The sequence below is a fragment of the Octopus bimaculoides genome, chromosome 3 (genome assembly GCF_046866305.1).
Source record: "Octopus bimaculoides isolate indiv1 chromosome 3, ASM4686630v1, whole genome shotgun sequence".
In the NCBI taxonomy this organism is placed as follows: Eukaryota; Metazoa; Mollusca; class Cephalopoda; order Octopoda; family Octopodidae; genus Octopus; species Octopus bimaculoides.
The window spans coordinates 18,273,890-18,287,329 of NC_142930.1; the positions used below are offsets into that span (position 1 = coordinate 18,273,890).

Below are 13,440 nucleotides of genomic sequence, written 5' to 3' on the forward strand. Positions count from 1 at the left end.
TTGTTCATAAATGGTTCTGATTACACCCTAACAAAACTTCTGTTTTATATATATATATATATATATATATATATATATATATATATATACAGGATCTGAGGAAACTAATAATGGCCTTCATCTGCAAATAAGTACTATTTCTCATGGCAACAACCAGTTTATTCTGCATTTGAAGTGTTAGTGGTGTATGTATGTGTGGGTGCAAACATAACTATCTGTTAAAAGGCTTGCTTTGCAAATACAAGGTCTTGGTTTTTATTCTACTGCACAGAACTGGTACAAATGTCTTTAATTTGCTCAATTATGTCACACTTGTAATCTTCATTGCATATTTTCTACATCAGTATTTTTGCATGCTCTCATCTCTAACATCTCTCTACTCAGTGTACTCTGTATGGTTGTTAAAGATACGTCAATCTCCCTAGTGCTAATACTATAAAAAAAAGGAAGTCCAGTAGTTGATATTAGAAAGTCCAATCATAGAAAACAAAGCAAAAAAATGAAGCTTACCTATGAAATGTAGTCTTTTGATTGGTTGAGGAGTGTAGCAATGACCTGTCCAACTTCTGCCAGCACAGAAAGCAGTTGTAAAATAATGATGCTGACTTATATTTCCATATTTTTATTCACATATATACATACGCATTTGTGTATGTAGAGAGAGAGAGGTAGGGGGGATATAGGTGTGGTTGTGTGGTAAGAAATCTATTTCCCAACTACAAGGTTCCAGGTTTCATCCCACTGCATGGCACCTGGGGTAAGTGTCTTTAACTATAGCCCTGGGCCAACCAAAGCCTTGTGAATGGACTTGGTAGATGGTGACTGAAAGAAACCTGTTATATGTGTGTGTATTTTACTGTCTCCTTGCCTTGACATCACATGATAAATGTAAATGAGTGTCACTGTCATGCAAACAATGTCCTTTGTTTCCAATTTTCCAATCATTTGGGAAAAAATGTTAAAATTTGTTCATGTAATTCTTAAAATGCATATGTACATTATATGCATGTATGTATTCTCTTTTACTCTTTTGTTTCAGTCTTTTGACTGTGGCCATGCTGGAGCACCGCCTTTAGTCGAGCAAATCGACCCCAGGACTTATTCTTTGTAAGCTTAGTACTTATTCTATCGGTCTCTTTTGCCGAACTGCTAAGTTACAAGGACCTAAACACAATAGCATCGGTTGTCAAGCGATGTTGGGGGGAACAAACACATACACACACACATACATATATATATATATATATATATATATATATATATATATACACACATATTTTCACCAGTCCTCAGTCAAATCGTCCAACCCATGCTAGCATGGAAAGCGGACGTTAAACGATGATGATGATGACATATATATATATATATATATATACATATATACGACGGGCTTCTTTCAGTTTCCGTCTACCAAATCCACTCACAAGGCTTTGGTTGGTCCGAGGCTATAGTAGAAGACACTTGCCCAAGGTGCCACGCAGTGGGACTGAACCCGGAACCATGTGGTTGGTAAGCAAGCTACTTACCACACAGCCACTCCTACGGCTATATGTACATATATCTTTTTGTTTCTGTTAAATTACCTCCCATAATTTTTTCACTTTTTTTTTTCAATTATGTAAGCAGGCATAGGAATGGCTGTGTGGTAAGTAGCTTGCTTACGAACTGCATGGTTCTGGGTTCAGTCCCACTGCGTGGCACCTTGAGCAAGTGTCCTTTACTATAGTCTCTGGCCAACCAAAGCCTTGTGAGTGGATTTGGTAGACGGAAACTGTAAATGTTCATGTGTCTGTGTTTGTCCCCCCCAACACCGCTTGACAAACCGATGCTGGTGTGTTTACGTCCCCGTAACTTAGCGGTTCAGCGAAAGAGACTGATAGAATAAGTACTAGGCTTACAAAGAATAGTCCTGGGGTCGATTTCCTCGACTAAAGGCGGTGCTCTAGCATGGCCACAGTCAAATGACTGAAACAAGTAAAAGAGTTAAGTTAGCAATTACTTTTGAAGTCCATAAAAGTCAACATCTTTAAGTTCCTTCACCTTTTACATTAGCTTTGTGTGTTTCCACTCTTATATTTTGTGCATTCTTTTGTACCAGACAACTGTTTAAGTGAAATCCAATCTAGTCTATGTACATTGTAACTGAATCTAAGGTGTTTTAGGACTTAGATAATACCCTCTTTATATTAACTTGTATGATTGATTAAGCAGTCTAAAAATTACATTAACAACTTCTAGCATTTTTTTTCCAAATGCTAATCCCTTTTCAGTTTTATATATCTAAACCCATTCCTGGCTTTTTAAATATTAACTCCTATACACATCTCATTTCTGTAACTGTTGACTCCAAACATAGCTGGAACAAATTACCTCCCTTTTTAACAAACATCACTGGTCAATGAGTACTTCCTTAAGACGTTCTTAGGATCTTGTTCACTTCACTTTTGAGCTCTGAAATGTATTTCTTTTTGCTGCTGTCATTTAGCAGATGTTGAGTGATAGCAAATGACACTCAAAAGCTATACTTTCTCTTCTTGTTCTGAGATAGGGCCTGTCAATAATACTGTTTTTTGTGGAAGTGCCCAGTATAAATCGAAGAAATATCCCAAATGTGGGTATCCGTACTGGTGTTGCAAATGCATTGAGGCATATTATTTGGTTGTCAGAAAGGTCACTTTTTGTTCACCCCCCCTCCTTTTAATATTTTTACCTCTGTTCTTTCCATGCTGATATCAGTTAGATGAGAGCTTTCAAGACAGCCTGATTTCTCTCTTGACACCAACTCTTTCATTCATCATTTACAACATGCAGGGTTACAGTACATCGATTTTAAAAACTGGGATACGTGTGTTTATGTGTAAATGTTTCTATGTTTGCATAGCTGACTAAAAGGTTGAAACAGAATTATAATTCTGTAAGCTAGTCATTAAAAAACAAACATATCTCTACTTCCCGAAACATAGTATTTCAGTTTATGAAAACCTTACTATTATGAACATTCATATTGATGTGTGTACATATTTATTGAATGTGTAATTTCTTTACTACCCACAAAGGGCTACACACAGAGGGGACAAACAAGGACAGATAAACGGATTAAGTCGATTATACCGACCCCAGTGCGTAACTGGTACTTATTTAATCGACCCCGAAAGGATGAAAAGCAAAGTCGACTTCGGCAGAATTTGAACTTAGAACGTAGCGGCAGACGAAATACCGCTAAGCATTTCGCCCGGCGTGCTAACGTTTCTGAATGTGTGCTTAAATATGTTTGTTTATTATGTGTGTGTATATAACAAATACAAATCTCAGTTGCTGAAATTTAGATAACAATGATTTACATTGTTAAATGTGGTTGAATGTAACACCTATTTGTATTGTTCCACTTATAATTTGCATTTGTAAAGCATATGTTTACTAGTCACTCTCTGTTATTGAAAAATCTCAGCTCCATTGCTCTTCAAGTCCTGCAATGATTTTCCCCTTTGTGCTGGATCTATGGCTTGCACCCAACTGTTTTATTGCTAAAGTTAGTGCAATAGACCTGTTTAAGCTAAGTTTTTTGAAGTTGCTCAGTAATATCATCATCATCATTTAATGTCTGTCTTCCATGCTAGCATGGGTGGGATGGTTTCACAAGAGCCAGCCAGGCAGAAGCCTGCATCAGACTTCTCTGACTGTTTTGGCAGGAGTTTTACAGCTGGATACCCTTCCTAACACCAACCACCCACCCAGCAGAGTGGACTGAGTGCTTTTTAGGTAGCACAAGCACAGGCAAGGTAAGTTTTGGCAAAGTTTTTACAGCTGGATGCCCTTCCAAACACTAACCACTATACAGTGTGGACTGGGTGCTTTTAAGTGGTACCTGCACTGAGAGGGCCACCAAGTACTTGTAAGACAAAAAAAAACAAACCTTTCAAGGGGGGAGGGGGAATTGGAGGAGGTGATCATGTGTCAGATGATGAAAGGTTATACTGAGACAGAAACAGGTGTTTTGCTGTAGAGGAGGGTACAAGGTTACCTGGCTGGAAAGAGAAGAGAGAGAGAGAGAGAGATTGAGATCAGGAATGTAAACAGAAGCAGGTGTGCTACCGCAATGGAAATCCATGGTTACCCAACCTGAGGGAAGAAAAGGAGGGAGAGCGGGAGACAGCAGGGTAGAAATGGTAGCAAAATGCTGGGCATACTCACAAGAGATGGGGATCAGAATATGAATGGGATGGTTGAGTAAAGGAAGAGAGAGATATAGTTGGTGGCAAGTACCAGGGCATACCCTTGAGGTTCAAATGCCATAATAATATAAGTGGCAGGATTTTGTGAAAGAAGTGTGATTAAAGAGTGTGGAGGGGGGTGAGTGAGTGGCAAAAGCCTGGGTATACATATAGAGTAGGGGGGGGGGGACTACCAGATAGCCATAATACAGAGGAACAGGGCTGTGATGGCAGGATTGGGGAGTATGAGCTAGGCATAGTGTATGAAGGAAGAAATCTGAGGCAGAGAAGAGATGTAGATTGGTTTGTTGGGGTAGGGTGAGTGAAGGGTTTTCTTGTTACATGTAGGTGGAACATACAGGTTGGGTGCTAGCAGAGAGCGATGATACAGTGGCACAGGGCCAAGAGGACAAGATTGGGGAGTAGGAGGTAAGCATAGTGCATAAAGTGGAAATGTGAGGAAGAGATGTTGAGACGTAGTTTGGTTTGTTGTGGTAGAGTAAGAAGTTTTCTTAAGTGTGGGTGGGACACACAGCGCTTCTAGAACTCAGTTTTGCTGATGTGGGCAGGTCTTCTCAAGAACTTCATATTGCCAGACATCTCGGTCCATTATCATTTCCTCTGTGAGGCCCAACATCCTGAGATTGGTCCGAGTAGCAAAAACAGAATGCCTGATTAAACATGATATATATTTAATTACACTCCCTTATTTTAAGCTTGAATTCCAACAAGGTTGATATTGCTTTCTGTCCTTTTGAAAGCAAAAGAACTAGTCATTTACGGAAGCTATTTTAACTAGCTCACCTTTCCTGTGCATTTACAACAACCTTGTGTCAATGTAAGGAATTAAAATTATGACCTGATTTATTTATTTTTTTTAATGTATAGACTGAATGAGGTGTCAGTGGGTGTATCAACAGAATATAGTGGAGTGTATTATGAGGTTTGGCTTGATAAGCAGAAAATCAGTATTAAATCTCAAAAATACAATGCACTGTTAAACCATGACATGTTTAATAGTGCATTATTAAACAAGTCATGGTTGTTCTTCATGACTTATTTTCTATGAAGATATCACTATGGGTATTGGACCATAATATTTAGTAAAACTCTTGAGGATCCTTGGTTTTCTATCTAAGATGCTATTAGTTTCATTAGAAGGATTGTTGATTGAGTAAAGTCATTTACCTTGTTTTTTTTTATAATTTTAACTTATATAGTTCAAATCATTTTGTTAGAGAATTCGCTCTCTTCTTTATTTCATTTTAGCTTCTCCAGTATTTTATCAGATATCGTTCAGATCTCTTCTACAGCTACCACTGTAGACCAAAATATGTCTTTAGACTACTGTTCAAAATTTTGTTCTTGTTCTTTAAATGTGACATATACATAGTAGGAATGTATCTTATCTTTGACCAAGAGAAATCATTTCTAAATTTGATATGAACCACTTTTATAATACCATCATGCCTGTTCCATAGTTTTTTCTTTTCCATAGCTGATTGTTTTCTTTTTAAACATAAGATGGGGACATAGTTTTCTGGTTAAGAAGTTTGCTTTCCAACCACATTGTTTCTGGTTCAGTCCCACTGTATGGCACCTTGAGCAAGTGTCTTTTACTATAGTTTTACATGGGCTAAAGCCTTATGAATGAATTTGGTTGATGGAAACTGAAAAAAGCTTGTCATAAGATTGCGTGTATATATAGATGTGTCTATCTGTGTGTGTGTAAATAAATATGCATGTAACCCTCTAACATCCAGCCTTCCACCACTCCTCTGTCTGTGGCACTACTCAGCAGCTATAATCACATGAGAGCAAAAACTTTCACCCTCTTTCTTTGCACTACCAGTTACCTTCCTCCTCTCTGGAACCTCTCAGCCCTTATTCTTATTCCCCTTTCCCTCCCCACACTATTTTAATCAATCACCAACTTTCTGTGGCTTCAGTTATTTCTCTCCTCTGCTATATTCCATCCTAACACCTCACACATCATTCACAATGCTTTCATTTAAGTCATCAAACACCTATTACTAGTCACTCCTCCACCTTGCACTTACTCCTTTCTGAGTTACTTCTACCTCTCACTGCACCTCTTCTCCCGATTGATATTTCCCATCAACTGCACCTCTACTTTTTGTTCATCATTCACTACACTCATCTCTAACCATTTTTTTTTTACTCTCCCCTAACATTTTTAGGAAACTATCCATCCTCTTCCCCCACTTGATCCACTGTCTGTATCCTTTCTTATGTTCCCCTTCTTGTACCTTGAGAGTTTACTCTGGCATCCCATCATGACCATCTTTATCTTCTTCCTAGTTACTGCCAGAGTAGCCATGTATCTCCTCAAAGCAAGGCACTTATTCCTCTGTCATACTTTAACCTTTCAATACCTGGCATTAAACTACCTCCCCATCTCAAATACTCCTCTCCACTTAGTTGTGGAGTGTTTTCCCTCTTTCCCTTTTCTTTTTCTGTCCTGCAAGTTACTTGGCAACCTCACTAATGCCAGTGGCATGTGAAAAGCATCCCAGTATATACTGTAAAGTGGTTGGTATTAGGAAGGACATCCAGCTGCAGAAACCATACCAAAGCTGACACTGGAGCTTGACATAACCTTGTGGCTCATTGGACCATGTCAAACTGTCCAGCCCATGCCTGTAAAGGAAAGAGGTGTATGCATTTATGTTTCCTTGTCTTGATGGTGTTTGAAGGTTGTAAATGAGAATCGCAGTCATACAAGTGGTGTTCACTTCCAGTCTTTCATGAAAACAAATTTAGGCCATGAGAAAATGTTGCTTTGCTTGGAAGCAGGTGAGGTTACAGAAAATATGCCTCAACAGATTCCACCAGCCTAATGCAAGCAAGGAAAAGTTAATGTTTAAACATCGATGATGATGATATTTTCTTTCATCTTTTTTTCATAACTGAAGTAATCTTCATTTTTATCTTTTATAGATACATCACCCGCAGAACAGCAGGAACTGTTCACTAAAAAGCTTCAACAATGTTGTTTAGTATTTGATTTTATGGACCCTGTGTCAGATTTAAAGAGTAAAGAAATCAAACGAGCATGTTTGAATGAACTTGTGGATTATATTACCGCTACACGAGGAATTCTTACCGAACCTGTCTATTCGGAGATTGTAGGAATGGTGAGTAGTTTCTTTTTCATCGTTGTAAAATTTTATCTCGTTCTCTGCTGTATTTTTTTATACCAATTATTACTGAAGATCCATCTTTTAACAATTTTTCAGTATCCATTTTGCTGAGTATTTGTTTGTACTATCTAACCATATAATAATTATAGCAATAATAATAATAAACAGTATGAAATCATTTTGCTTATTTTCATTTGATAATTCTTTGAGGGTCAGTATTGTCCTTAAATGTCAATATTGCCTTTGAACAAACAAACACACACACATTTAGATGTTAGCAAAGTAATGTTTTTTCAGACATGGCTTTGGGTTTAGCAAGTTGTCTTTGCAGTTATGTGGTTCCAGGTTCTATGTCCCTGCACAGCACCTTGAGAAAATATCTTCTACTATAGCTTTGATTGGACCCAATCCTTTGTGAGTGTTGTTGGCTTGGTGGAAACTGCAGAATTTCTGTCAGGTGGATTATATCAGTTCTTGGGTGGTAAATTTAATTCATTATCTGGTTTGACAGCACCTCATGGTTATTTGGGGCCCTTTTGCAAACATTGGACCAGGTTCCCATCCTAGTGACAACCCATGACTTGTAGTTTCTTCCTCTTTTCCCTTCACTTTGGTGGCCCTGCAAAAGGTCATGTGTACTACTCTCTTTCTTGTGGATAAATTCTATTAAAAAATTAAAAATATTACTATCTGTATTCTATGTAATGGCTTGCAGTTTTGGTAGTGCAGTAAGATTTCCAGCTGCAAGGTCACCAGTTTTTATTATGACCAGTAAGCAACTATCTTCATGACCAAAGGAACTACCAGAGACCTAGTCTACCTATATAGAAATAGATGTTGTAAATCTAACATGTCTTAGATATATTACTTAATGAAAGTTTTCCTCCTGGTGTTTCTATATCCAACAAAATGGGATTCTCTACCAGTCCATAAAACAAAAGCTACTTCCAAAATGGTATTTTCATTTTATCTATGTGAGATTTTGTTTGACATCTGAATTCCTTTCATTCATAATTCTGTTATTTTTAGTTCAACACAAATTCTCTTCATTCAACTGAAAGGGTTTTTTTCATAATAAATTGAAAGCAATTTTAGGGATAAGCATTTTCTCAGATTAGTTACTCATCTCTGGATAGAATTATTCCTGTCTAAATCTCTTAACACAAGCTAATTTTCTTGTCAAGACAGGTTACTTCAAATGCTTCCAAAGTATAAAACAGTGATGTCTTGTCATAAAAAATTAAAAATAATTCTGTTCTAGCTATACATCTATCTCTCTTTCTCTCTCTCTCATATATATTTATATGTATATGTATATATATATATATATATATGTATATATATATATATATATATATATATATATATATATATATATATATATATATATATACATATATATATATATATATGTGTATATATAGATAGATAGATAGTCAGAAGAGAAGAGGGGGTTATCTGTGACCTTTGCAATGTGTCTGTTGGCTAGTTGTTAGCATGTTAAGTGAATTTTTTCCAGTCAAACCAGATGGCTTTTGTTTTGTGTGTATGCGTGTGTGAACTGTATTCTATCAGATAAGTATGTTATGTGGGTCACACTAAAGCTTTATAAAGAACCAGCAACTGACCTTAAAAAGAAAATCTAATTTTTTGGGGACACAATTTTTGGCAATTTGAAGATATGTGTAGTCACTATGTGAGATCATCAGAAATTGTGTCTGCCAAATTTACTCACCAAGGTATTGGTTGGACTTGGGCTATTGTAGCAGACACTTGCCCAAGGTGCTATGCAGAAGGGCTGAATCTGGATTCACACTTCCTTTTCTGGCAGTTGATGGAGTTGGGATAAAAGCTTAGTACTAGTAATTAACAAAATATATCAACTTTACAGTGCTTCTGCTGCTCAACGCTTTGTTTATGCTATTTATTTATTGATAGGTGAATTTCGTACCATAAACCTATGTAATTTACGTACTTTTTTCCGCAAAAACAAAAATAAACTTTAGGGCTGTGTAAATTACATGAGTAGATCATTTTCAGAATTTTTTTCAGAAATTTTTTTGTCACAAAATGAACTACAAATTTAAACATTCATACCGGAAGAATAGGTTTTTACTGAAAAGATATAATGAAGTTGACTTTTATTTATGCTGGATGGTATAATGCTTACTTTTTCTGTATAAATTTACTAAAACCATTAAATGGTTAACTACTGTTCGAAGTTTGATGTTCATGCTGGTAATCACAGTCCAGGCCATATTTTACATTGCTTCCTTAAATAGATCAGTTTTTCTCTGCTTAAGAAGACTAGTTTGCGTTTGCCTCCAGGAAGCTATTGCTCGCTTTCTTGACATTAGGGCAGTGAAATTCATCACCGCTGACATTGCCACCACCAGCTCTTATTGCATCTAATGCCGACGACATCATCATAATTCATCCTTGTACATGTAAATTCACTAAGTGAATATGACTTAGCATTCCTACAGAAACCTTCATTTACCTTATATGGTGTTTAATGTCATTTCACATTCATGTTGAATTATGCAGCAATCTTATGTTCTCTTCATAGAACACTTGTAATGTATGTATTACCAGTTCTTTTATTATAGTAAATTTTTGCTATTCTTGTTGATGTCTCCTCACAGACATGTATATTCTAACAAGTCGCTTCTTAAATTTTGTACCCCTCTTGTTCAGTAAACATTGAGTTAAACTTGCAAAGCTGTTAATTTTCTCGTTTTGATTTTTGATGTTTGTTTTAGCAGGTTAGCAGACTATCAGTTTGGTCTCCTGGCTAAAACAGTAATGACAAATTTTAAAGTTTGCCTGACATTTTATAAGTGTGAAAGGATTAAAATTTTGATACTCTCTATCAAAGATTCCGACAAGAATAGGCAGAAAATCAAAACTTGAGACAAGACACTTTCGACCAATTAGAATTCTAATGTTTATTGATAATTAAACTTATTTTGCAACACTTGTGCATATTTATCAGCTTTGTTGATAAGAATTATCAACAACTTTTCCTATGATTGTGATTTGAGAAGACATACAGAAGAATGCTAAAGATCGGACATAATCTCTTGTGGACAAGAAATGTAAAATAAAGTTTATCATAAACACAAACACTTCATAATTTAATAGCTTTCAATGTGATATCTGTTAAACTGAAATTATTTTTATTTCATGAAAATTTAATAAAATTTAATCATAAGTAAGTGAAATTATGCTAAATACAACTAAACTGAAAACCATTTCCCCCTGGCCATATCAGCAATTCTGAAAACTTTTGGGAGCGAATTTTACATGAGTAGAAGCTTTTTTTAATAATTTTTATCCTGAAAATCACCTGCGTAAATTACACAAATTACTTAGGTTTTTACGGTAATTAATTAAGTGTTTACTTATGTGCCAGGTAAAGAATTTTGACTTAGTTACTTCCCTGAATTTGTAAATACTGAAAAAAACTTTAAAATTAGAGGATTAAAAGACTTTTCAAGTTCAACATGTTTTCTTGAATCACAATCAATATAGATTTTAAAATCTTGAGTAGATAACAATATGAGAAATTAGAAATTTGGTTAATTTTTTATTGATCAAATGTCCAGTATCTTATGTGTTATTGACACTGGTAATTTTTTAAAATCAGATTTTCACAAAAGATGACCAGACAATTTTACACACGCACTTGCACACACACACACACATGCATGTGTGTGCATGCACACACACACACATGCATGTGTGTGCACGCACACGCACACACACACACACACACACACACACACACACTTTAGATGTAATGACAGATCTGAGGTAACCTGTAATTGTCTTCATGTTGCCCTCAAAAGGCCATACAGAGCAGTTTGTAGCATAACTAATTTGTCAGCTTTTTTAATCAACATTAATGAAAAAGTAAATGTTATTTAAATATTTTTCTAGACTGTTTATGCATATTTCCCCCTCTTAGTTAAACCATTTAGATTATTATTTCTGTATGATAATAAGTGTATCTATACTTGGAAATGCTTATTTCTATTGTAGTTGAGTAATAATAAGGTAGATGGGGGCCATAGAAAATCAAGTCCTTTATGATAAGACAATAAAATACATTACAAATCTGAATTAAGATCCTCTTGGAATTGATTCTACTTGATCTCTTTAATGAAAAAAAAAGAACTTATGCCATGGATTATATAAAGATATAAACGAAGTAGCCTAGTGTAGTTTTTCTACCTGGCCAGCTCTTGTCATCTGTCGTACCCATCCATGCATGGAAGGTGGATGTTAAGCGATCATGATGATGATGATTTTCTCCTTTTATAAATTTAGTTGATAGAAATATTTATTTTCAGAACTTAAAACATTTTAGCCTAATTTTTAAAAATGTATACAATTTTACTTCCAAGTAGGTTTATAATCCAAGGAAGAATTCAGTTGGAAAGCAGTGAAGGAACTAAAGTTCATTAGAAACCCTTTTAAATTAATAGAACTCTAGTCTTAAATTGGTCTTTTTGATAATTTAAAGCGTATCCTTTTTGTTTCTGTATTTTTATCTCTGGATTAAAGTGATATGCCTTTATTTAACTGAGGCTGTAATAGTCCTGAGAAAGTTCATTTGCGTACAAAAATATTGTTTCTTTTGGTGAATCAACAATTTATGGGTACTTTTCTCTGACAGCTTAATGCTTAGAGAAGGAGGGTAGATAAACTGTTTGTAATGGATCTAAAGTTGGTTATAGAGAGTCTGTCTATTATCTATGGCATTTCCATTTGAATTTAGTTATTTATTGGTAAATATAAGTCAACTAAATCTAAATCATATTGCAGCTTTTGCCACTATCTGGTATCACTTGTCTCCTTGCTGGTTTATGTTATAGAAAGAGTTTTTTTCTTCTGGTAATTACATTTTAAGGAGAAAATGTTTATCATTACATATTTTGAAGTAGGTATTGATTAGTGTTATATCTCCTCTTCCACGTATTTAATTTTGTGAATTATATTTTGTATGTAAACAAATCATTTTACTTAGTCCTCTTCATATTAAGACTAAGGAAGAGCTACATTGTAATGTTAAAACTATTTCTTTATAATTAGTCTTTCAGTCGTCCCAAGTTTTTGTACTTTTCAGATTATCTATTTTTGTTAATTAAAAAAGCTCTCAGGATTGTATTTGTCTCTATAGGTCAATAGAACAAATATCAATAATATACTGAAGCTGAGTTATTAACTATGTAACCCATCCTTTACAAAAACAAAGCCTGTTTTTCTCTTAAAAGTTAATAGTCAATATTTTGAAACTAAATAGAAAACATTATTGTTTGAGAATAATCCTATATAAGATAATATATTGGTCCTTCATTTGTATTTGTATTTATTGGTATCAACAAACTCTTACTATTGTTCTCTGCTGTTATGGATTAGACAGGTTATTCAGGTTGCATAAAGGTCTCCCATAATAAATATATGCTAGCTATTTCAGGTGGTTACCTTCTGGAATTTAACCCAATTTCCTCATTACTCCTTTCAGTTGGCATTTATTGAACCACAGATGATTAAACAAACTCTTGAAGAACCTTGCTAGAGCAAGTGAACCTATTCAAACAAACTCCAGAATAACCCAAATCAATAGCTTGGTCTGACTGTACTATGGCGTTCACATCTTCCTTATAATAATCTAGCTCATTATTTTACATGTTGTGTGTGTAAAATAAGAATTCATGTGTTATAACAATATATCCTATTTAGATCTAAAAGCTTCAGAGAATTGGGCCACTCAAGATATTATTAATTATACCTGTCAGATACTTTCCAAAATACTGATTCTAAAAACTATAAAAAGACAACTCTTAAAAAGAATTTCTCTCAAACAATATTTTACAGACTCATTACTTGTGTGTGTGTGTGTGTGTGTGTGTGTGTGTGTGTGTGTGTGTGTGTGTGTGTGTGTGTGTGTGTGTGTGTGTGTGTGTGTGAAGATCCTAGGAAAGTTTTTTCAAACAAAACCCAATTAAAACCAAAAGACAGTTTAAGTGTGTAAAGACACAGTTCTCATGGCTGTGATG

General features: G+C 35.2%; 1 protein-coding gene across 3 annotated transcripts in view; it reads left to right on the forward strand.

Annotated features, from left to right (window-relative positions):
• LOC106876669 (serine/threonine-protein phosphatase 2A 56 kDa regulatory subunit epsilon isoform) overlaps positions 1-13,440 on the forward strand; it is a 288,837-nt gene that overhangs the window by 56,506 nt on the left and 218,891 nt on the right. For all 3 annotated transcript variants that reach the window (XM_089348645.1, XM_052966625.2, XM_052966626.2), the window contains exon 2: positions 7,173-7,369. In XM_089348645.1, the coding sequence (XP_089204771.1) occupies positions 7,244-7,369 (126 nt within the window). In that variant the 5' untranslated portion in view covers positions 7,173-7,243. The remainder of the gene's footprint in view (positions 1-7,172; positions 7,370-13,440) is intronic.